Source organism: Triticum urartu, chromosome 7, assembly GCF_003073215.2.
Source record: "Triticum urartu cultivar G1812 chromosome 7, Tu2.1, whole genome shotgun sequence".
Lineage (NCBI taxonomy): Eukaryota > Viridiplantae > Streptophyta > Magnoliopsida > Poales > Poaceae > Triticum > Triticum urartu.
The window spans coordinates 76,010,826-76,035,802 of record NC_053028.1 but is presented as its reverse complement, the minus strand read 5'-3'; the positions used below and the strand labels follow the sequence as shown (position 1 = coordinate 76,035,802).

At 43.7% G+C, this 24,977-nt stretch overlaps 2 protein-coding genes across 2 annotated transcripts; one reads left to right on the top strand and one right to left on the bottom strand.

The window, feature by feature from the left end:
* Positions 1-801: 801 nt before the first annotated feature.
* Positions 802-6,673, top strand: LOC125523532 (protein NRT1/ PTR FAMILY 2.3-like). The gene is made up of 4 exons (XM_048688556.1): positions 802-1,051; positions 1,128-1,345; positions 1,425-1,984; positions 5,669-6,673. Exons 1-4 carry the CDS (start codon positions 934-936, stop codon positions 6,480-6,482), a joined length of 1,710 nt encoding a protein of 569 aa, XP_048544513.1. The 5' UTR covers positions 802-933; the 3' UTR covers positions 6,483-6,673.
* Positions 6,674-12,985: 6,312 nt separating this feature from the next.
* On the bottom strand, positions 12,986-20,220 carry LOC125522269 (protein NRT1/ PTR FAMILY 2.3-like). The gene is made up of 4 exons (XM_048687344.1): positions 20,013-20,220; positions 19,710-19,927; positions 19,056-19,615; positions 12,986-13,880 (listed from the first exon to the last, which is right to left on the bottom strand). Exons 1-4 carry the CDS (start codon positions 20,209-20,211, stop codon positions 13,070-13,072), a joined length of 1,788 nt encoding a protein of 595 aa, XP_048543301.1. The 5' UTR covers positions 20,212-20,220; the 3' UTR covers positions 12,986-13,069.
* Positions 20,221-24,977: the final 4,757 nt, after the last annotated feature.

The following is a 24,977-nucleotide window of genomic DNA, read 5'->3' as shown; positions in this document are numbered from 1 at the left end:
CCGACATGCAAATTTGCATGAGGCGAGTCACACCCTCGCTTGTATGGGTTGTTCGCAACAGTGAACTGTATGCTGGCTTCAAAACTTCCATGATGAGATAGCTAGCATAGTCAAGTCTGAAGGTAATCATCTTGTTTGATTATTGCAAGTTTCTTTTTCGGCAATTTTTTTTTGTTTTTTCTTTTATGGGTGTGGCTAGGTTTTAGTCGACTGAGATTTATTAACCAAATCTCAGTCAAATGACAAAACATGCAAGAGAGAAAAAAATGTTTTTTTTGCATGGATCTTAATGTAAGATCTTACAGATATAGGGCATGTTCGGCCCTCCTCCTCCACACTCTTGCTTCGGGAGTTGGCGGAGCACTAGTTAAAAGTGCCGAAGTGGGAGAATAGATGCTCTGCAGATTCTCAAATTTGATGGAGCTAGTGGATCATCGAACAGCTTCATAGTATTGACTGAGACTTAACGAAGTCTCAGTCAACCAAGACTTAATGAGACTGTTTTTTTATTTGCCCCCTATTTGCTACCAGCAAATTAACATATACTAGTACTATTCAATAGTTGATCTTGTTGAAAAAGCAGGGTCACTGACTGGTTGTAGCGGTAGACAAGACTATTGTCCACACGAGTCAGACATGGAGCTTTAACGTGCTCTCGATTTTTCTTGTCTTTGTCTTATTATAGGAGATGGCTGGCCAACTCCACCGTCTACCAGTCTAAGTTTTAACATCCATCACCAGCCCTCCTAGAGATAGTGTGAGTGTGAGTGTGTGACTATATAATAAGCTTTGCTAGCTAGTGTCTCACTCTCACTGCACACGCTCACCTACGCCCAGTGCTCTTATATATAACTGTTTTGTGGCAGTTGTATGTGCAGCTGGCCGAGTTAGCTCAATCATTGTGCCAAAGGAACAGCAAGAGAGACAGACATCATGGAGGCCAGCGGGTCGCAGCAGGAGGAGCCTCGCCGCCTCAGCTCCGGTGATCACGAGTCCCTCAAGGACACCAAGAACCGGAAGGGAGGATGGATCACCTTCCCTTTCCTTGCAGGTCTGTGCCTCAACTCTCTGATGATCACGAGTTCCTCGAGGAACCGAGAGTTCACAAGTTTGTGTGATGTTTACAGTGGCCATACTGTGCCTCGGGCTGGCGACCGCGGGCGCCATGTCCAACATGGTGGTCTATCTGATAACGGAGTACCACGTGCCCAGCGTCGACGCGGCGCAGATCTCCACCATCATCGCCGGCTCCATCAGCGTCGCCCCCGTCGCCGGCGCCATCGTCGCCGACGCCTTCTTCGGCTGCTACCCCATCGTCGCCGTCGCCATGGCCACGTCCGTCCTCGTAAGTCTATGATCTACGCGCGCGCGCACATGTAAGTTCAAGCTTCTGCTCCACTGACCAGTCCGTGTCGCGCGTGCAGTCCTTGGTCATGTTCACGCTGACGGCGAGCCTTCCGGGCCTGCGGCCGGCGGCGTGCCAGCCCGGCGCCGGCCCGTGCGAGCAGGCGTCGACGGGGCAGATGGCGGCGCTGTACGCGGCCGTGTTCCTGCTCTGCCTGGGCGCGGCGGGGGCGCGGTTCAACCAGGCGACCATGGGCGCCAACCAGTTCGAGGCGACCGCCGACCGCGACGTCTTCTTCAACTGGTACTTCATCCTCCTCTACGCGTCCTCCGTGCTCGGTGCCACCGTCATCGTCTACGTCCAGGACACGGTGTCCTGGACGCTCGGTTTCGGCGTCTCCTGCGCCGCCAGCGTCGTCGGCCTCGCCGCGCTGCTCCTCGGCGCGCGGTACTACCGGCACCCCGCCGCCCAGGGCAGCCCCTTCACGGGGCTCGCCAGGGTGGTCGTCGCCGCCGCGAGGAAGAGGAAGGTCGGTGTCGTGGCGCCGGGGGAGCTCAAGTTTTACCACGGGCTACGTAGGGAAGACGACGATGGCAAGACCGGCGGCGACGGTGTCCTTCCTCCGAGCGACAGCTTTAGGTAAGAAAAGATTTCACATGCACATGCATGTGCTTATTATATGCGGAATCTACTCCCCAACAAAAGTAATAATTATATAATCCACCCCTCTACGTCAGAAATTAAATTTTAATAGATCGTGGCCAGTTTTGGAAACCTATATTGTTTCTCCAGGCAAATGATTGGAGTAGGGAATAATATCTACTCATAATTAGAGAAATATGAAAGAACAGCATGAATTTATTTTGGGTTTTCCTCGCCGGGATGATTTTCTTACACAAAAAACATAGAAATGGACGCTCACGAAGTGCATACATTCACCTCAATGAAGTCATGCACGCACATAATACTTTGTATGAGCAATGTTCAACAAATCTTATCATTGTCGAAGTCAAAGTCTTAAGATTGACGAAGCCCCACAAATGCGTCATTGTTGATGGCACATCACTAATCACTGAAAAATAAAACTGTCAAATTCTGAAATAAATCCAGGAAACACGCACGCTAAGTCTAGACTCTAGAACTTGAATTTGGATGAGCAGATTCCACCATAAAAGGCTGACCAACTAATGAGAGGATAGTGCAGCTCATGTTGATTTTTTTTGAGACACTTTTTTTTTCTTCTGTTAGGAGGTGCTTTTGTATTGTACTGGCCCATCCTCGAGTAACAAAAGTATGTGCAGAAGGGCCCGGCTGCACCTACGTAGCTTGACATACAAGTAAATAAAACAAGCAAGGCCACGATCATAAGCACATACTCTCCATGGCTAAAATCATAGTGTACCAACCGTGCTTAGCCTTTCACGGGCATCTAGCTACTACTAGCATATATGCCTGCCATCTTTTCTGACATGTACATACATATATTCCTGCCATTTGCTTAGCACGATTGTGCCACAACCGATGGCGCACAATTAATCTTCAACGATTGCACGCATGGACCTTGTTCGATCGTACACAACCCCGACACCTTTGCTCAAAAATGCTATAGCTACCACGTCCACTCAGAATATTAATATTTCCAATTGGAGTAGCTGCGGCTCCCTTTCCATGTCCCATCAGCCCCACAACACAATACTTGAGAATAGGTTCTGTCATATATAAATACCCGTGGTGCCATATCTTTCAACATCCGTGGAACCTCGATATAAATACTTTTGCCCATGAAAACACTATATGTAGGTTAGATATTCATTTTTGTGTACTATAAGACCATCTCTAACACTTCCCCTAAAATCTTTTAATCCCTTAAATTTTTTTCTACCAGCAATTTTTCTCTCCTCCACCAATTCCATGATGGCACTCCTACCCGCCCTCCCTAGTCATGGTCCTAACGCCCATGCACCCACTCCAACCTCCGGCGAGATTCCAACAAGGATTTTCTTTGATTTCTCGTCTTCTACATCATACTTGAACACTGCCGCCGCGCTCCTCCATGCCATCCCCGACCACTGTCTCTCTTGTCCCCAATGTCCCCAGCCACTGGCATGACATCATCTAGAGAGCAACACCTACAAAGAGAAGCACGTATAGTGAAAACATGGTCGTCGGGCATCGTCTCCAATTTTGACGAATCATTACATCCCAGATCACACCTTTTTGCCGACAGGAGAACATAGAGGAGAAGAACCCATTCAAATGAAAGAGTGCTCAAATTGTGATTCTTGTATGACAAATTTCACTGAATTTCTCGACTCCTTCCTCGCGAGCGTACATTTAGGTCCTAGCTAGCTCCTGCACATCTACTGGCCATAAGTCGTCATTGACCGCGTAAACTCAAGACCATGCCTTAAGGAAGAAGAAGAAAGGAAGGAAGAACAAGATGGAGAGAGACTTCCATGTGGGGTTAAGCTCGTTTGAGGAGTTAAGTTCACGGGAAGGAATAGGTGCGCCTAGTTTTTTATTCCTTCAATTTGGGGAGTTAAGGTGTGTGGATAAGTTTAGGAGATTAAATTTTAGAGGAAGGGCTAAAGAGGTTGTGGAGCAAATAGCATACGTTAGAACATCACAATATTGTGAGAAGCTTATAACCTCCATGGAAAAAGACACATCACTGTTATTGCAATATTAGCCTCTCTTACTCATCTTCATGCAAACTGAAAATGGAAATATTCTCGTCACTATTTGTAGGTTTGTAGTCTACTTTTCATCTGTCCCTATTGGTGGTTATCTAGAGTTTTCTAAAACATGACATAAATCCACAATTAAATCTACACAAATTTGGTTTTGAGCATAATGGGTCCAGTGTTGGGTATGTGTGGGGCAAGGGTTTGCCTCGATGTCCCTGTGACAAATTAACTCCCACCTTCGCGCTATAATAATCTTATCATATGGTGATCATTGAACAAAGACATGGACATATTATCACACGACCATGCTACACAAATTAATAGTGCTTAATTTTCTTGATTATAATGAACTCTCCAGGCACGAAAAATATTGACTTTACAGCCCATCAAACTTTTAGCCCGTCCATATCCTGGATAGCAAGATTGCGTTCAGAGAAGTAGTGTATTAGCTACTAGGCGGTAGCTAGTAAAGGAATGCACTAGCACATCAGTTAGAATATATGTTTTATCGGTTCTAAAGAGATAATAAAATAAAAAAGTAGGACCAGAGAGAGCCTAAAAGACTACTCCCTCCATCCTAAAATAAATGAACAAATTTGAACTAAAACCGCGACATTTATTTTGAGATAGAGGTAGTATAATTTAAGCTTACACGTACATCCTAGAACCAAAATGCCATTGTCACTAAAGTTTCTACTCAGCGAATTAGTCTCACGTACACCCACAAATATAACTACTGTTTATAAGTACGGTGTACCTAGATCAAAGCACAGTTTACAGTTTACAACTCACCAAATGAAGAAAACTTAGCAACAGAAAGCTAATAACCTATGTATTGGAGAGTATAGAGTAGTTGCTAAGCTCTTATGTGCACTTAGCACCTCATCTCTAAGCATCTATGCACTGGATGAGGTCAGAATACATGCTACGAGTTCTATGTGATAAAAGAAAAGTCAGGACCAAGAGTTTAAACAATCATAAATTTATAATTTAAGCTCGCGTGTGTTCTATAGAACCAAAATGTCACTATAATTGAAATTTCAGCTCGACAAATTAGTCTCACCCACAAACTTAAGTAATATAATGAAAGCAAGGTTATGGAGGTATGATTATAACATTTCGAAATGAAAGCATCAAGTGTGACATCACCCTAATCTCAACGACTGCAACTACAAATGGTCGTGATTAATTAAGATGGATGAAATGAAGATCTTAACAACTAGTGGATGGCACTCTTGTAAACATGCATGGCCATATAAGGCCCCTCCCAATGCTCCATCTTGTACAGGTGCTAAGTCTGTCATGTAGGCAAAAAAGATAATGTGGCAAGGTAATTAAGAGGAGAGAGATGGATGTAGTGACCCTGGGAAGAAACAATGCTAAGCGCGGGAACCTAGAAAAACACTTAAATGAAAAAAGCCCACCAATGCATGGATAACTTAAGTTGCTAAATCATTAAATGAAGGATGCTTAACTACAACAAGTTAAGCACCTTTGCATCGAGGACTTTAGTTGCTTAGCTATTTAATGTGCTTAGCACCTCATCTTAGCATTAATTGAGAAATCATACACGACAATGACATCCACACAATGATTTCCACTTAATTCCACGCTAACTGATCCAGATCGCGTGCAGCTTCCTGAACCGTGCTGCGGTGATCACCGACGGCGACGTGGACGGCGCGAGCGGGTCGGCGCTCCGGCCGTGGCGCGTGTGCACTGTGCAGCAGGTGGAGGACTTCAAGACAGTGCTGCGCATCCTGCCTATCTGGAGCGCGGCCATCGTGCTGAGCGTGGCCATCGGCGTGCAGATCAACTTCACGGTCCTGCAGGCGCTCGTCATGGACCGCGCCGTGGGGCCCTTCACGGTGCCGGCGGGCTCCATGATCGTCGGCTCCCTCGTCTCCGTCGTCATCTTCCTGGGCCTCCTCGACCGGGCCCTGCTCCCGCTCTGGAGGCGGGTGACGGGCCACACGCCGACGCCGCTGCAGTGCGTGGGCTTGGGCCACGCGCTCACCGTGCTGAGCATGGCCACGTCCGCCATCATCGAGCGCCACCGCACCGCCACGGTGCGCGCGCACGGCGAGGAGGGCAACCCGGCGTGGGTGTCGCCGCTGTCGGCGATGTGGCTGCTCCTGCCGTTCGCCGTGGCCGGGGCGGGGGAGGCGCTGCACTTCCCGGCGCAGGTGACGCTGTACTACCAGGAGTTCCCGCCGTCGCTCAAGAACACGGCGACGGGCATGATGGCCATGATCGTGGCGCTGGGGTTCTACCTGAGCACCGCCCTCGTCAACATCGTCCAGCGCGCCACCACCTGGCTGCCGGACAACATGAACGCGTCCCGGCTGGAGAACCTCTACTGGCTGCTCACCCTGCTCGTCGCCCTCAACTTCGGCTACTTCCTTACGTGCGCCAAGCTGTACACCTACCAGAACATCATCGGCAAGTAGCTCAAGCTCAGGACTCAACACTCGTTGATCTATATGTATGCATAGTGTGCGCTTGCTTTGGGTGTGATGAACGATCAGTTTGGCAGAGATATGAAGCTTCCAACTCTGTGCGGTTTGCCTGGTTTGCGAAGAGATGTTATTACTGTGTGGATTTTGATGAGCTTCCAACTAAAAGCATGCTACCATCTCCATTGTCTGTATGGTCGTTTCTGCAACAAGCTGGATAAATCGTGCCTTTGCACGGCTAGATTTAATATAAATATCTTATATGTTAATATATTTTGGTAAGAAAAAAAATCCTTTTCTCACACATAGCTTCTTTTAATTAATCCGCGACTCAATTTGCATTGATGTATCATTCAAGGTATGGAAAAGTTAATAGCCAAAACATACATCATCCTAGAGAAACACTATTAGATTTATAAAATTCTTATTTTTCAGTCGAATATGTTGAAATATATTGTCCGTCTCTCTCCATCAATTTGGACTTTGGGATAAATTGGATGGAGCATAATTTAATATGGATCCGAGCCAAGAGGTGTCACATTCCAGACTCTGTCAATGCAATATTAAAAATAAAAGATTCTACAACCTAAATCGATCCCATGTATAAGGACTAAAAATGTCTAGACATGAGGGGGAGTGTTGAATTATATTGTCTGTCTCTCTTCATCAGTTTAGATTTTTGGATGAATTGGCTGGAGCATAAATTGAATAGAATGATTTTTATTTCATACTTCATTCGAATTTTCGACCTTCCATTTTGTCCCTGACATCAATCCCGTGTTTAAGGACTAAAAAGGCCTAGAGGGGGTGTTGAAATATGTTGCCCGCCTCTCTCCATCAGTTCGGACTTTTGAATGAATTAGCTAAAGTATGAATTCAATAGAATGATATTATTTTAGACTTCATACGAAGTTTCCATCACCCATTTTGTCGTTGATGCGTGTTGTGTATGTGTCTAATGGATATCACTTTCATTTTTGTTGTCGGCTCTTTATCTAAGAACAACCCACACTAGATTCTCACGAGTATTGGAACATGTGAATCAGGATACAAATAACTAGAATTTTAGTTTTGAGATCATGTAGACTGAATTTTCCTAATGCTTTTAGTGCAGACTCTTTGTGTGTAACAAGTTATGATACATTATACTTCACCCGCAAAGAGAGATTCATTAGACTTGTTAATACAAGATTTGGAACTTGTAAATCAGGACAAAAACCATTGTGTTTAGGTTTTAAAATCATGTGAAACAGATCCCTACTGGTAAGTCTCCTTTTCACTTTATTTCCATATTTTGGGTACTGATAATTCGGGTGGGTGGATTTTAGTAGCTTATTGTTTTCTTTATTTAATTTGGATAATGGACTCTCATGGATGCATTTTTATATTTTTGTTTGTTGCTAATTTCAAGTAGCAAAGTGAAGTAACAACCAACCTAAAAAGCATGTGATGACTTGATCAGAGGTCTGGCCTTTTTCTCCAAGCCATGTGTCAGGTTTTGACTAGAAACAAATTTGAATGAAGAATTCAAAATCATTCAAGTGTAATGACATGTGTTGGGATATTACTGGAAATAAAACCCAACTGAACGAGTTAAAAATTAGCCAAATAGACTCAGTCCTATCTACCAGCGAGGGCGAGGTTCTATTGTCTGGATCATGTTTGGAGTACAAATCACTGGCCCAGACCTTTGCTCGACGCGAGGGCCGGTCTCGCGAGATCCATCTTTGGACCTGACATATGGATTGAATCTGGAGTGAGTAATAAGTCGAGCCCCTTAGGAACGAATCCATCATTGTAGGCAGTCAAAAGTCACATCCCATCCTGGTGAGACCTTTGATAGCAAGGATCTTTATTTCCTTCACCAGCTCATAGCCCTCCCGCAACATGCCAGGAGTTGAAGTGTAGCAATCCCTCACAATTGATTGTCTACCTCAGAAGTGCATTTCAATTCATGTAGACCAGTGAAGGTAAAACTTTAAAAGCGCTTTTGTTTCCAGTCATACTAGGAGTTCTTAGAAGGATGTGCTTCGCGAAGCGAAGCCCGGATTCTGGCATTACCGAAAAAGGCTTTCGCCCCGCTTTATAAATAAAGCAAACAGCCAGGAGCACATACAAGACTAGTTCAACACACACACCCAAGACGCACAAATAAGGTCCAGAGGTTTTGCTGAGGGCACAACTCAACAAGCCCAAAAACGCAACACAACATAAAAATACAACTCAGCCAGGGCCAAGGCCGAAGCTGGAGCTGGATAGCAACACACGACTAATCAGGCTCAGGAGGAGGCGGCGGAGGGGGCGGCGACAGACGGACGGCCATCGAGCGGAGGTCGGCGATGAAGGCGGAGATGGCGTCCTGGTCTCGAGGGCGGCTAAGCAGCCGCCAGAGCTGCAAGTAACCAGACAATTTGTAGAGGGCGTCAGTAGAGCGTCGGAGAGGGGAGCGCTGAATCACAAGTTTATTGCGAATGGTCCAAAGCGTCCACGCGAGAACCCCAATCTCAAGCCACCTAATATGGCGAGATGGAAGCGGGGAGGCCTGTAGTTCGGCAAAGAGGTCGGGGAAGTTGGAGTGGCACCAATTCCCACCTATTGCCTCCCTAAAGCAGCTCCATACGAACTGCGCAGACACACAGGAGAAGAAAATGTGGTTCGAGTCTTCGGGGGAATCACAGAGGGGGCAGAGGCCAGAGCCCGGGCCATTGCGCTTGCGGACCTCAACACCCGACGGAAGCCGACCGCGGATCCACTGCCACATGAAGATCCGGATTTTAAGGGGCAGTCGAATGGACCAAACCGCCTGAAGGGGGGAGGGGCGGAGGAGGGGGCGATAGCCGCATAGAGGGACTTGGTGGAGAATTGTCTCGAAGGCTCAAGGTGCCACCGAACCTCATCCGGGCCAACATCGACAGTCGGTTCATGGAGCGCAATACAATCAAGCAGCTCATGCCAGGCGGCCACTTTCGGAGGCCCAAATGGCCTCTGGAACGCGAGGCGCCCTAAGTCAATAAGGGCCTGCTGAACTGAGATTGTAGGGGCGACAGCGATGGAGAAGAGGTCGGGAAAGCGGGCAGCGAAGGGGGCGTCCCCAGCCCAGCGGTCAAACCAGAACAAGGTCGCGGCTCCGGAACCAACCGATATGGAGGTCCCAATGCGGAGGACGGGAAGCAGTTGGATGACCGACTGCCAGAACTGAGACCCGCCCGACCGCTGGCAGAAGGCCAAGGATTGACCACGCAGGTATTTGTTCCGGATGATGTCTAACCACAGACCGCCATGTCCCTGAGAGATGCGCCAGAGCCAGCGGGAAAGGAGGGCAATGTTCATGCGCTTAGAGCACATGATGCCAAGGCCTCCCTGGTCCCGAGGCTTGCAGATGCCGGGCCAACTAACCATATGATACTTCTGCCTGTTATTGTCTCCCGCCCAATAGAACAATACTTCTGCCGGATTCTGGCATTCCCTACCACCTTCATGAAATTTTCACCTCAGAACACCTCTAGGGGCGGTCTTCGACCCAACCAACAGTACAAGATACATGTTAATCCATGAAAGTTTCAATCTGTTACAAATTAGCGTAAAATCGGCACAGATGTGCACCCTTAAAGATTGACAATTCGTCATGTATACCGCTTCATAGATTGACTACCATGCCCTCTATTAAGATTTTTGAAAACCGTCACATCATGAGAAATCCATCAAAGATTAACAAGTTTATTGTATATTGCAGGCCTCGCGAAGATGGGCGACGGTGGCCAAGATTGAAGTTGAGTTGGGGCTCCAATATTTAACCAAGTTAATTTGGTAGACCTCCTACACCTACTTGAGGAAGCGAGATTGTGGACGATCTAACCTGCACTTGAAGAAGTCCGCGAAGACCAGGGTTGGGGGGCTGGCTCGTCATTCAGATACTCCATCTTCCCGGTCCAGAGAAATCCGTGGTTAACTAAGGTTTTGAGGCCCACCGAGCGGCATATGCTCGGACGCAAGGCGGTAGTGGCCGTAAATGTTATATCTCGCTTATAACGAAACTAACATACATCTCGTTGGAGGTTTTTACCCACATGTGGAGCTACTGGGCCGGCCTATTTTCATTTTTTTTCTCGTTCGCTGGTTTTGGTTGAGGTCACTGGTTTCATTCTTTGTGCTTCTATCTCTAAGTGTTTTCCCCCTTTTTTATGTTTCTTCAATGGTTTTCTCAGTTTTTTTCTGTTTTTCTTTGTGTTTTCACTTGTTTTGTTCATGTGTTTCTTGGGTTTCATTGGTTTTTTCTTTTCTTTTCCTTTTTCCTTTGTTTTCACCAGTTTTCTTTGTTTATTACTTGTGTTTTACTATTTTGTCTTTCTTTTTTTCTCCATTTTCCCACATCTACTTTTCTTCTGTACACAATATAATTTTTAGTTCACACGCGAAACATTTTTGTTGATACATGTTGAATATTTTTCAAAAATAAAGGATATACATTTTTATTTAATATATGTTTGGAACCCTTTTTTGAATACATGGTCAACATTTCTTCAAATAATTGTTGAGATTTTTTATGGCGATAATTATTTTTCTAATTCTATACAAATATGTTTTACGTGGTATAAATATATTTTTAAATGTTACAAACAATTTTATAAATGTGAGAAAAATTCTATCAAACTTCACATTTTTAATGGTACAAAATAAAAAAATTATATTACACAAAACATTTTACATTGTATAATTGTTTTTGAAAAATTCACATAAATATATTTTGAAATGCAGGAAAGACCCTATGTCTTGCTATAAGCAAGACATTGGTGTGCCCGACAGTGGCTCCATGTTTAATATCTTGGTAACCAAGTTTCTATATTCTGACAACCAAGTGGCTGTTGCCACTACTAACAAAAAAACTCGCCAAAATATCTCAACTTAGCTACTAACTAAAGCCATGACATTTAGTTTGGAACGAAGGGAGTAGTTTGAAATATCTCTTTGAATGGAAATCGATGAAAGAAGGTCGACACTCGGGTTAGTTAGTGGATGGAAAGATGCTGTCGAAAAAACAGTTAGCGGATGCAAAGATAATATATTTCATTCAATAATAAAAGAATCCTTGTGATATGCTTTGCTCACATTGGTGTTTTCTTACATCCACGCATAAAAGGGAGAAGATGTCACATCCCATACTAAGACTAGGATGTGTGGCCACATAGGCCAGTCCTTTTCTTTAGAGCACGATGAGAAATCCGATGACAAGAGAAGATGGAGAAGCATGCATACATGGGTCTATTGCTCGTAACGGTAGTGTGCAAGATGAAAATAAAACTAGGGGACGTCGACAATGAGACCCTATAACATAGATCAAAGGAATAGTTTGCTTGATTTTCTTCAAACCAAAGAACATCCTCAAATGCCCCGACTATGCATCAATGGTTATACATTCGGTCTGCAGTCTGAACTGCATGGCCAAGGCAGATGGCAGGGATGCCCTCAACTTTTGTACTACCTCCAACACTTGAAGTAAAAACACGACACTTATTTTGGATTGGCGGAAGTACGTGCTATGGTGGCGCACTTGCATGTCGCAACAATATAATCACATGGTGAATTTTTCATCTCCGGGGCAAAAGGCTATCATCTCCCACTAGACAAATCTCTAATTCACCTTTTGGGTCTTCCACTCTTACATAAAGCTCTTGCTTTGACAAATTAAAATTGAGTGAGGTATCTGCTTGGTGGAGAACATATCCTAACATACCCATCCGGTCGCATGCACGTCTCTGGCTGGTGAGCTGCATATATCCTGCTTTCCACATTGCTGGCAAAGTTATCTGGGTGATATGTAAGCCATTAGTTCAATGCTTATTGCTCAATCATTCAGTCATCCGCGCGTTCCCACCAGTATCATCCATCGTTAGTGGAGCTTATTAATTAGCAACATATGACACCACACCACACATTTGACAACGAAGTTTTTTTCCACGAGGATATTGGCTTGGATCAAGCCCTTCTGCAGAACGAAGTTTGGCATGGTAATGCGTGTCTCATTCATATTATAAAAATTAAAATACAAATCACGTAAGGACCTACATGACAAAACTAAAAAGGCAGCAGAACATCTCTGAGCTTGACACCAACGCCCGTCAACTGCCTCCAACACCATCATAGCAGCCATCAAAGAAAAGAATGACGGACACAAACATTTTGAACGGGTCACCGAATCTGTTTTGGATCGCCATATATCTCTCCTGCCAAACTGATCGTTCGTCACACCCAAAGCAAGCACACACCCCGTGCATATATTATATAGCAAGCAGTGTGTTGCGTCCTTATGACGCCCAGACACACTCGCCGACGGTCGTTACTTCTTGCGGGATCTAGACTGGCCCCACAGATTAATACTAATCTTTTCTACACATTTTGTCCTCACTCGTGAGCACCTGAAACTAACTTTCCAGTCGGGTTCACCCATAGTAGAATTACTCTAAGCCAAGCATGTTTAATTTGAGAGTTCTTTTCGAATAGGCACTTAAAACGAAAAAATTCCTTATTGATATGAATAATTTATCATCTTTATTAAGCCAGGCTATCACATTCCTGCCCTTCAGCTACTTGCCGATGTTCTGGTACGTATACAGCTTGGCGCACGCAAGGAAGTACCCGAAGTTGACGGCTACGAGCACAGTGAGCAGCCAGTAGAGGTTCTCCAGCTTGGAGGCGTTCATGTTGTCCGGCAGCCAGGTGGTGGCGCGCTGGATGACATTGATGAGGGCCGTGCTGAGGTAGAACCCGAGCGCGACGATCATGGCCATCATGCCCGTGGCCGTGTTCTTGAGCAGTGGCGGGAACTCCTGGTAGTACAGCGTCACCTGCGCCGGGAAGTGCAGCGCCTCCCCCGCCCCGGCCACGGCGAACGGCAGGAGCAGCCACATCGCCGACAGCGGCGACACCCACGCCGGGTTGCCCTCCTCGCCGTGCGCGCGCACCGTGGCGGTGCGGTGGCGCTCGATGATGGCGGACGTGGCCATGCTCAGCACGGTGAGCGCGTGGCCCAAGCCCACGCACTGCAGCGGCGTCGGCGTGTGGCCGGTCACCCGCCTCCAGAGTGGGAGTAGGACCCGGTCGAGAAGCCCGAGGAAGATGACCACGGCCATGAGGCTGCCGACGAACATGGAGCCCGCCGGCACGGTGAAGCGGCCAACGGCGCGGTCCATGGCAAGCGCCTGCAGGATTGTGAAGTTGATCTGCACGCCGATGGCGACGCTCAGCACGATGGCCGCGCTCCACAGCGGCATGATGCGCAGCACCGTCTTGAAGTCCTCCACCTGCTGCACCGTGCACACGCGCCATGGACGGAGCACCGAGCCGCTCGTGTCGTCCACGTCGCCGTCCGTGATCACCGCAGCACGGTTCAGGAAGCTGCATGCACGCGATCGAGCAACGTGGAGTTAACTACAACTCCCTCCGTTCCAAATTACTCGTCGTAGAAATAGATATATCTAGAACTAAAATACATCTAGATACATCCATACATGCGACAAGTAATTCGGAACGGAGGGAGTAGATGTCATTGTCCACTGGTAGAAAAAGGGTCAAACGTGAAGCATATTAGTGCCGGTTTGATTTTGGCCCGGTACTAATGGTACCATTAGTGCCTGTTCGAACAGATTTGCATTAATGCCGGTTCGTGTTCAACCTTTAGTACCGGTTCGTGGCACGAACCGGTACTAAAGGGGTGGTGGCAGGCTGGCGTCAGGCCGGGGCCCCACGATCACCTTTAGTACCGGTTCGTGCCATGAACCGGTATTAAAGGTGTCTGACCTATAGTACCGGTTGGAGACACAAACCGGGACTATATGGCAATTTTCAAACTTGAAAAAATCATAACTAAATCATCCTAATTCGGAAAAATACATATAATATATCAAAATTTGCAGAACAAAGAGATTGATCCGCTTAAACAACCATTTTTTCGTTTTGACAATTTTTTAAAATCGCAAAATTCCAAAGGGAAAATAGAGTTTTTGGGCGTTTTAGACGTTTTTAGCGTTTAGTGCTAGGGTTTAGATTTCAGCGTTTAGGGTTAGGTTTTATGGTTTAAACCCTTAGTTTTTACTGTTTAGCATAGAGTTTCCGACGTTTTAAGTCCCGGGTTTAGGGTTTAGGACAATTTTTGAAATGACAAAATTGTGAAAGGAAAAAAAGATATGCTCTAATTTATGTTTTTTTTGAATTTTGGTTAAATCTTGTCAAACCGGTCAAACAACTGATTCAAGAAATATAGAGTGTTACTAAATAATTACGCAATAATTACGTTTTAAGTATCTCAGGTTTTTTGAATTTTGGTCAAATCTGGTCAAACTGTGGTCAAACTATGGTGAAACTACTTATTCAAGAAATATTAGTGTTACTACATAATTATTCAAGAATATTAGTGTTACTAAATAATTATTTCAATTTTTTAAATTTTGGTCAAATATGTTCAAACTATGATCAAACTGTGGCCAAATTATGGTCAAAGTTATTCAAGAAATATTAGCGTTACTAAATAATTACTGTTTTTTTAGAATAATAGTTTCAAACTCAAACGGTGAAATGTGTGACTTCATGCTCAAGCTAAACTCCTGAGGGGTTAATAGGATTGACATCTTACTATTGTCAGTAAAACAACAAGTGCAGACTCGGAAACAAAGGAGAATAGAACCTGAAAGTTAAGGGCTGGAGTAGTGAGAGTGATGGGTGACCGGTCGGGAAGTTAGATGATTTGGAATGAGTGATCCACACTTGAGCAGTTAAAAGAGGTGATTAGAGACTAAATCATCAAATAATTCAGAAAAATTAAAAATCAAAAAAAAATCAAAACTTTTCCAAAATTTTCAAAAAAAAACCTTTAGTACCGGTTGGTAACACCAACCGGTACTAAAGGTCCCCCATACCAGGGCGCGAGCTCACGCCACGTGGTGGCACTTTAGCGCCAGTTCGTGCCGAACCGGTACTAAAAGGGGGGGGGCTTTAGTGCCGGTTCCATAACCGGCACTAAAGGCCCTTATAAACCGGTTTTAAAGCTCCATTTTCTACTAGTGGTCGTCCATGACTTCTCATATACATATACCAGGCAGTGGTGATGTTTACAAGAGTGCCATTAGTTTCCGTTACAATTTGTACGTCGTTCCACCCATCTTAATAGTATGATTCTCTTTTGTGTTTTTGCACAACTTAATCGCTACCATTGTACCATTTGTCGTGACAAATTTTGTTAGTCAACTAAACTATATATTTTATCTGTCATATTTAAGTTTTTTTAGACGCGTCGTATGTAAGTTTGTGGATGAGACTAATTTTCTCAGCTGAAATTTCAAGACACTAACATGTTGCTCTTACAAGCTTCTGGGTTTAAAAAAGTTTGCTCCGTCAAGGTGGAGGCCCAGAGATGGCATCGAGCTATACTCGTGGCGCGTCGCCGGTGGATGTAGGAGAAAGAAGTCTTCGATGCTCCTCGGGATTTGAATGTAATTTTATTTTTCAGTATATATGTGTGTTTGTAAGGACCTATATAGTATTTTGCAAAATATAGATAGCTATATACTCCCTCTGTTCCTTTATGTAAGGTGTATTTTTTAGCACGGTAACCAAGACACAGAATCGAGGAGAATATTAGGCAAAAATACCCTGAACAAATTAGGTAGTTAACAACAACTAAATAACCTAATAACATAGAGCTGAATCGCACCGCACCGGAATAAAATCAATCAGTGGGCTAGGAAAGAGAGATTTGTGAGTGCATGCAATCAGATAGAGATTTTTTTTTAAATAACTTCCTTAGGTATCACGTACTACTTTATATGGAAGTCATGTAGGGAATGGTGGAGGGACAAAACCGGAAAATAGATGAAAAGGGAGAAATGCACCTTATATTATGAATTTTTTTTTGTGAACAACAAATACACATTACATAAAGGAACGGATGGAGTAGTTGCTAGTACGTAGTAGTTTTGCCTAACATGCAAACTAATCTACTATACTTAAATAGTTGATCCTAACTATATGTTGATTTTACCAAAAAGTTGGATAGCCAAAGCTAGTAGGTGGCATTGCCACCGATGGTTTGATTATTGAAAAAGAAGTAGAATAAATACCCAAAAAGGAGTTGATTTGGACATGGACATGGTACGCGAAATGCACTCAACCAATGGTGTATACTGATATAAACCGATAAAACCTACTCCATCTGATCCATATTAATTGTCACTAATTCAATACAAATCATACTAAATTATCGGTTATTAATATGGATCTAAGGAAGTAGTAAACCTGTAGTATTAATATGGAGAATAATTTATAATTCCCATTTCAATGTGTTCACCGATCTTGATATCCATGATAAGGACGCTAAAATTTTATCTCATTGTAAAATAGTTGATCCTAACTATATGTTGATTCTACCAAAAAGTTGGACAGCCAAAGCTAGTAGGTGGCGTGGCCACTGATGGTTTGAATATTGAAAAGAAGTAGAATAAATACGCAAAAAGGAGTTGATTTGTACATGGACATGGCATTTGAAAAATGCAATCAACCATTGATGTATACTGTTATAAACCGACAAAACCTACTCCCCCCATCCATAAATTTAATACAAATCATACTAAATCATCAATTATTAATATAGGTCGGAGGAAGTAGTAAAACTGCAGTATTAATATGGAGACAAATTATACTTACCATTTCAATGTGTTCACCAATCTAGATATCCATGATAAGGACGCTAAAAGTTTATCTAATTGTAAAGCCAATATTTCTCTTTGGTCTACACACACACACACACACACACACACACACACACACAAACTAGGAAATCACCATTTTGTTCGCATAACCATGAGGTAATATGTCCATGTCATTGCTTCAATAATCACCGATAATGATAATTATAGTGTGGAGGTGGGAGTTAAGTTGCCATGGACAGGAAGACAACCCTTGCCACATAGTCCTACATACCCAACAGCGACCAGTACTCTCTTTGTTAACTATGTATAGACTTAACGCATGTGCAATCTAAACTAGAATAGCGAACCAACCTGTGGTTGGATGGTTATGTGGACAGTGGTATCCCCAGTCCACCAGTGTTCAGGTCCTGATGCTCGCATTTATCTTGGATTTATTTTAGGATTTCGGGTGATGCGCGTTCAATGGGACGAGACGTTCCCGTCGACTGCGAGGCGCCTACAGTGACTTCGTAAAATCTGAAGATAATATGCCGGCTCGGTCTCTCGAAGGTTCTCATAGGGGGTGGGGTGTGCATGTGTGCGTTCATAGGATGAGTGTATGCGCGTATATATGAGCGCTTGCATCTGTAATGTCTTTAAAAAAATCTAAACTAGAATATCGTAGATAGTAATCTCGTGTTTTCGAAAGCCCTAAGGTGAGTGGGTATGAATGGGAATAAACTACAAACATACAAATTGCAGCAAAAGGAGATCTTCATTCTAAGCGAGCACAAAAGAAAGGGAGACAAAAAGGCCGAGGTAGCAAATAACTGAATAATAGTGCTCACCGCTTTGCACAATTACTTGTTTGTGTGTGGCAGATCTACAGTGAGTAAGTTGCCTGGGTCAGATCAAAGGAAGAGTGTGGATTTTCTATCCATATGACCCAATTTTAGCATACAGTCCACTGTTTTGGTACAAAGCTAGGCACACACACACAAATTTGTTGCGAGGAAGAAATGAAAATGAAAATAAAAATGAAAACCGGTTAAGATCAGTATGGTCTTGTGCTAAAAGGGCTTTTTGTGTTGCATGTATAGCTTCGTACGTTGTTTTCTTGTAGTACAAGGGTATTTATACCGAGGAACCTAACTGATTTTTAGCACATGTTATATGACCAGACACAGAAAGGAACCCTAACTAATTCAACAAACATTAATTGTTGTGAGTCGACGTGGTAGCTACCTAGTTCACGTAGTACTACAAACCAATTTGTTGTGTATCGGTCAAAATATTTTAGCCATTACTAATTTGTTTAACTTTTTTTAGACTCGGAATATTTGATTGGATTCAATTAAATTTATGTGAGAAATTTGGTCTTTTTGTCTGGAAATAACTGAAAATTAAATGAATTTCGCTATAGCTGAAATATTTCTGAAACCAAAATTCGAAACCATGGGTATACTACAAAAGCACTTATTAACAAAAGAAAATCAACTCAAAATAAATGAATCATTATTTACTTGCACATTCCCTGCCATTTTAGAAGGTTTAAGTTTAAGCGTTTATAAAGTCCGTTTATGCATGAGGAACCAAACTAGTAATCCCGCAAAAAAAAATTTGAAGTTCTATGACTTTTCTAAATTTGACCAAGCCCGTAGAAAAATCCACAAAGATCTACAGTTTCAAATATATATATATATATATATATATATATATAATATGCAAATAGTCCCTCCGTGAGGACATATAAATTTAATTTTTTAGATAATATTATTTTTATATAGGCTTGGTCAAACATATTGTAGTTTGACTTAGGACAATAGTAGAACTTCAATTATTTTGGAACCGCAGCAATATAAACAAGTGCATACGAGATCTTTTTTCTTACCTAAAGCTGTCGCTGGGGGTAACGACATCGTCGCCGCCAGACTTGACGTCCTCGTCGCCCCTACGTTGCCCGTAGTAAAACTTCAACTCCTCCGACGCGACGACGCTGACCTTCCTCTTCCTCGCGGCGGCGACGACCACCCTGGCGAGCCCCGTGAACGGGCTGCCCTGGGCGGGGGGCTGCCGGTAGTACCGGGCGCCGAGGAGCAGCGCCGCGAGGCCGACGACGCTGGCGGCGCAGGAGACGCCGAAGCCGAGCGTCCAGGACACCGTGTCCTGGAGGTAGACGATGACGGTGGCGCCGAGCACGGAGGACGCGTAGAAGAAGATGAAGTACCAGTTGAAGAAGACGTCGCGGTCGGCGGCCGCCTCGAACTGGTTGGCGCCCATGGTCGCCTGGTTGAACCGCGCCCCCGCCGCGCTCAGGCAGAGCAGGAACACGGCCGCGTAGAGGGCCGCCATCTGCCCCGTCGACGCCTGCTCGCACGGGCCGGCGCCGAGCTGGCACGCCGCCGGCCGGAGGCCCGGTAGGCTCGCCGTCAGCGTGAACATGACCAAGGACTGCACGCGCGACACGGATCGGAGTGGTCACTGGTCAGTGGAGCAGAAGCTTTGACTTACATGTGGGCGCGCGCGCAGATCATAGACTTATTACCAGGACGGCCATGACCATGGCGACGGCGACGATGGGGAAGCAGCCGAAGAAGGCGTCGGCGACGATGGCGCCGGCCACGGGGGCGACGCTAATGGAGCCGGAGACGATGTTGGAGATCTGCGCCGCGTCGACGCTAGGCACGTTGTACTCCTTTATCAGGTAGACCACCATGTTAGCCGTCGCGCCGCCGGTCGCCACCCCGAGGCCCAGTATGGCCACTGCAAACATCGATCGATCACACGGCCGGACACAAACTGTAAGCATGCTCCACGGGCTAGACATGAGCAGGATGCACGAACGAACCTGCGAGGAAAGGGAAGGTGATCCATCCGCCCTTCCTGTTCCTGGGTTCCTTGAGGGACTCGTGATCAACGCTGAGGTGCCGAGGCTCCTCCTGCTTGGCCTCCATGGCTATGGTCTCTCTTGCAGTCTTGCTGCAATGATTGAGCTGAGAAGGCAGGCGTAAGTGAGTGTTTATGTGCAGTGAGAAACTAGGTGGCATGGCTATTATGTCATACTTATATCTAGCAAGATCGGTAGACGGTGGAGTTGGCCAGCTATCTCTTTTGATACGAGCCAAAAAAAAAGAGGCACGAGAGCACGCTACAGCTCCAGGTCTGACTTGTCTACGTACAGTCCGTCAGTGACTCAGTGTCAAGTGACCCCGCTTTTCAAATCAAATACATTAATAATTGGATGGTGGTTTATCATCTGATGAGCTTTCATAATAGATTCATCATTCTTGTGCTTTTCAGAAAAGGAAACAAAATACGAGCAATTCGAAAATACAAACTTTTAATATATATAGATTTCATTATTCTTTTTCGAAAACGCTAAAATTCTGACGTCGGGTTTTTAGGCATGACAAATCTTACATTTTCATGGCAATTTATATTGCCGCGATGATGGCAAATTTAATTTGCAAGCACGGCAAGTTTCTGGCAAAAAAAAACTGAATTGAGGCGGATTCGTCATCCTCGCCAACTAAATTTGTCATCCTTGACAAACATAATTTGCCATGAAAAATGGTTCCTTTGTCATACCTAAAAATCTGACATTCGCTAGATATTCGGATCCTTTTTTTCATAACAAGAAAACAAACAGGACTCTATATAGATTTTTTTTGTGCCATGGGAAGCTATGAAACCCGCACCCTCTGCTCCCCCGCGCGTACTTTTTGGTCAGCCCATGTGCGAGGTGAGGCGCCCTTTTTTTGTTTTTCTCTTCCATTTTTTTTATCATTTTTTCTTCTTTAAATCAAATTCAAGATTTCATCAAACGTTAATGATTTTAGAAACTAGTTTAGAAGTTTTTGAAAAATGTAAAATTTTCATGAATTTAAAACGTGTTTATGGAAAAAATTTATAAAAAAATCACAAATTTGAAGAAAAATTGTTCCAAATTCTAAAGATTGTTCGCCACTTTGGGAAAATGTTCGTGAAATAAAAAAATGGTTCATGAATTTCATGAAATGTATGCTGATTCAAAAATGGTCGCTAATTTCTAAAAATTCATGATATTTTTTAATATATGATTAATATTTTAAAAATTCATGAGAATTTTGTAGTGTATGAGAAACAATTTTGGAATTTTAATGAATATTTTTTGTATTTGATGAACAAAATTTGAATTCGATGCTTTATTTTAATTTGATGAAAAGAAAATTGAATTCGATGAACATTTTTTCATGGAATATTCACCTTCTAGCAAGTTCTAAACGACCTCCGTGCCACGACCAATGCAATCCGCCACCACCCTGCTAGCATGACCGATGTAGCTGGACAACACTCAAGCATGTCACTCGTTGCAGAAATGCCCCGATTCGAAGCCCTCCGTGCAAAGGAGGAACAACAACATCCTAAATGCAGCCTTGATCGTAGATGAATAGTTTTACTAGGCGACCTATTCTAGGAGTGGCATAGTGAGGAGAGGTGAGGGAGAGGGTGACTGTAGGGCCAATGTTTCACCCTCGAGTCACCACAGCTCAACCACGAGAGCGCCTTTTGACACTTGCGCTATCGCGCACCCCTGCCCTGGCCCATATAGGTGTTAGTATTTTTTATTTAACAAATTTAAGAATGATTGTAAAAAAAATGGTATAAATAATAGGAACCTATCATACATTTTTTCCAAAAATTGGGAAAATATATTTTGCTTAAATTTTTAAATGATATTGTCAAAAATCAGTTTTTTAAATGGGGAAATATTATGAAAGATGAGAACTGTTCACATTTTTACAAATAAAACTTCATACGTATGAAAGAACATGTTTACCACGTGCAAAACTTCAAACATGTTCACCGCGTATTAGAAATGTTCTTGAATAAAAGATTATGTTTCAGTATTTAGAAAGTTCATGTATTTTCAAAGGTGCGATGATTTAAATAAATCATGTACATGTGAATATATGTCAGACTATGAAACACAATGTCATCGTGTATTTGAAAATTGTTCTTATATGAAAAATTAAATTTGTGTAGTACTTCCTTTGTTCCAAAATACTTGCCGTGGTTTTAGTTAGGGAGTACAAAAGTTCATATATGTTATGTAATATATTTGACTAATGACTAACGAGCGCCTGAACACAAGCCCGGTCCTGCTTCATACGGGCTGGCTGGGTTTGAGGCCGGGTATTTCGAACGAGCTTGTCAACTACTCCCATCGTCCTAAAATAAGTGTCTTAATTTTGTACTAATTTTAGTACAGAGTTGTACTAAGTTTGAGACACTTATTTTAAAACGGAGGGAGTAGATTGTAATATCCCACATTGAATGATATACACGTTACTAGTTGCAGGAAAAAAAAGACAATACATAGCTATATCCAAGCCTAACAAAGAGTTGAATCTTTCCATCCTAGCTAAAGGTTTTGTCTTGTTAAGCGTGTCTACGCATGAAAGCCCTGCCAAGCATCTCACTCTCCCTAAAGAATTTCCTTTTGTGCCTCTTCTTTCCACATGTAAACTCCGTGCAGCTCGGGTGAAAAATCTGAAATTTATCTGGGCAAAACGCACAACTGCTTTTGAAACGACAGAGGGGCTTTTCTGCCAAACACAAAAATACATAGAAAAAATGAGTTAGCATGCATGCGTGTATGCGTCCATGAGTGAAGGTAATTTATAGGAAAGTTAACTAGGTCAGATTAAATACCCAAGAGAGCGCATGTTTCGACGACTAAACGTCTGGTGCGGCACTCAAAGCGTAGCTCGGCAAAAAAATATTGTTGCTCTTCATTGGTGGCGGCATCCCTCCGGCTAGCACAAAAGCTGACATGATACCAGAAATCTTGTCGGAAACCGACGCATGCGGCCTTTGGTTCTTCCATGGGCTCCGCGGCAGGCTCGAACATAGCATCCTGCAGATATGCATCTCAAAATCAGACACACACATACTCCATATGTAAAATTTAATTATTGAGCTTGGTCTCCGGATTTTCATTGCACGGTCGCAACAGAGATCCAAAAGCAAATCCAAACACACACACACACACACACTGCCACTCTTCTGTTCTTTTCTTTACCATGCCATGCTAAAAGACTAGTACCTCCGTTCCTTGATATAAGCATTTTTAGAGATTTCAATATGAACTACATACAAAGCAAAATAAGTAAATATGCACTCTAAAATATATTTATACACATCCGCATGTAGACCGTGTTAAAATATCTACAAGGGCTTATATTTAAAAACGGAGGGAGTAGAAGCTAAGTAAAGAACCAAACCCTTCGTCGTCCCCGGTGGGTTTGATGATCTAAGAACTAACACAGTTGGATTGGTTTGCCGTCTTGTTCTGATAAAGAAATACTAAGTGAACAAGGTACATATATACCTGGTTCCTGGAGTTGAAATGGCGGAGGGCGAGGAGGGTGTATATGCGAGCATGGCTGGCGTCGCGGCGCCTGTCACCATAAATAAACATCGACATGCATCAGCGCATGCACATTCCATTCGGCCATACGACAAGCCGGGAGGAGTAAACTACTCACTGTTTTGCCTGGCGGGCACGGAAACGGAAGCCGGCAGCACGCGCGGCGGCGTCGGCCTCGGCGCCGGCGGCCGGGGAAGAGAGCCAGGACCCCATCGATCGTCGTTCGTCGTCCTCAATCGTCAATCAATCTCCGAACTGTAAGGCTCGTATGTCGGTCGATCACGGTCAGGCCAATCTCTATGGGATCAAGTGATCTATATATATACGAGTTTGCTATTTCACATCTAGATATAAAATACTTATCTCACATCTAAGTCCAGAACCGTTGATACTGTTTGTCTTTAATTTTCGCGCAAACATGATCGTCTCGTCTGGCGCACCCGTTCGCTTTGCATTGTCTGCCGCAGCCGGCCTGTGTGGCCTGTCCCGGCCATGCAAGTGGTGGTGGGCCATTGTTGATCCTTTTTAATTCGTGGGCTCAGGCTCGCAGTCGTTGTTTGTTTCGATTGTGAACTCTTTTCTATCATTTTTTGGACTATGGATTGTCCGCGTATTTGTTGTCTGTATAATTTTTTGAAGCAATGTGATATTAAAGTAGAGAAAGGCAAAACAAGGTACTGGTAGGTCCGTGATTTTTATTTTTGAATGTAGTTCCGTGAGTTATAGAAAGCTAGGTTGCCAACTCGTATTTTTTGTTCGGTCTTTTGGAACCTGACTCTTGTTTTTTTCGTTCTTTTGTTTTTTCCCCTATTTTTCTTTTGGTTTTTATATGTATTTTTATATTTTTATCATTTATAATCCATGATTTTTAAAATTTTATAAGCATATTTTTAAATTTCCAACTGTTTCTTAAATAATGTCTCATCTAAATTTGTCATCGTTTAATTCAGTTTTCAAACTTTTTATGCAAGCCCTCTTTTTTGTCTCGCTTGTCGTTGTTTGTTTGTTGCATATCCTCTTTGTTGGCCTAGGCCTGTTTAGCTTCGCTTTTGTCGGCCCATTATCACTGCACACTAGCAATCTATTTCTTGTGTTGTTTTTAGTCGGTGACGTCGTCGTCTTTCCGGATTATTTTGACACTGTCCCTCATTCCTTCTAAACTTCATGAAGATAAGATTTAGTAATGTCTCATCTAAGTTGCTGTCTGTTGGATAATTTTAACGCAAATTCTCGATCTCGCATCGTCGGCTAATGTATTCATGCGTTGCATGTTCTGTTGTCTCCACCTGTTGACCTGTTCACGGTGCATGTGTGTTTTTTTGTTGGACTTTTTTTCTTGCACTCTTGTGGCCTTATTTCATCTCTTATGTGTTGTAGAAGTGGAAAAAACATGCTATGTCG

What these genes read in the sequence shown, in the direction of transcription:
- LOC125523532 (XM_048688556.1), top strand. Translation starts at nt 934, where the DNA reads ATGGAGGCCAGCGGGTCGCAGCAGGAGGAGCCTCGCCGCCTCAGCTCC. An exon ending in CACCTTCCCTTTCCTTGCAG is followed by an intron (nt 1,052 to 1,127) that starts GTCTGTGCCTCA and finishes TGATGTTTACAG; the next exon opens with TGGCCATACTGTGCCTCGGG. An exon ending in CCTCCGAGCGACAGCTTTAG is followed by an intron (nt 1,985 to 5,668) that starts GTAAGAAAAGAT and finishes GATCGCGTGCAG; the next exon opens with CTTCCTGAACCGTGCTGCGG.
- LOC125522269 (XM_048687344.1), bottom strand. Translation starts at nt 20,211, where the DNA reads ATGCCACCTAGTTTCTCACTGCACATAAACACTCACTTACGCCTGCCT. An exon ending in CCATGGTCATGGCCGTCCTG is followed by an intron (nt 19,616 to 19,709) that starts GTAATAAGTCTA and finishes TCGCGCGTGCAG; the next exon opens with TCCTTGGTCATGTTCACGCT. An exon ending in ACCCCCAGCGACAGCTTTAG is followed by an intron (nt 13,881 to 19,055) that starts GTAAGAAAAAAG and finishes GCGTGCATGCAG; the next exon opens with CTTCCTGAACCGTGCTGCGG.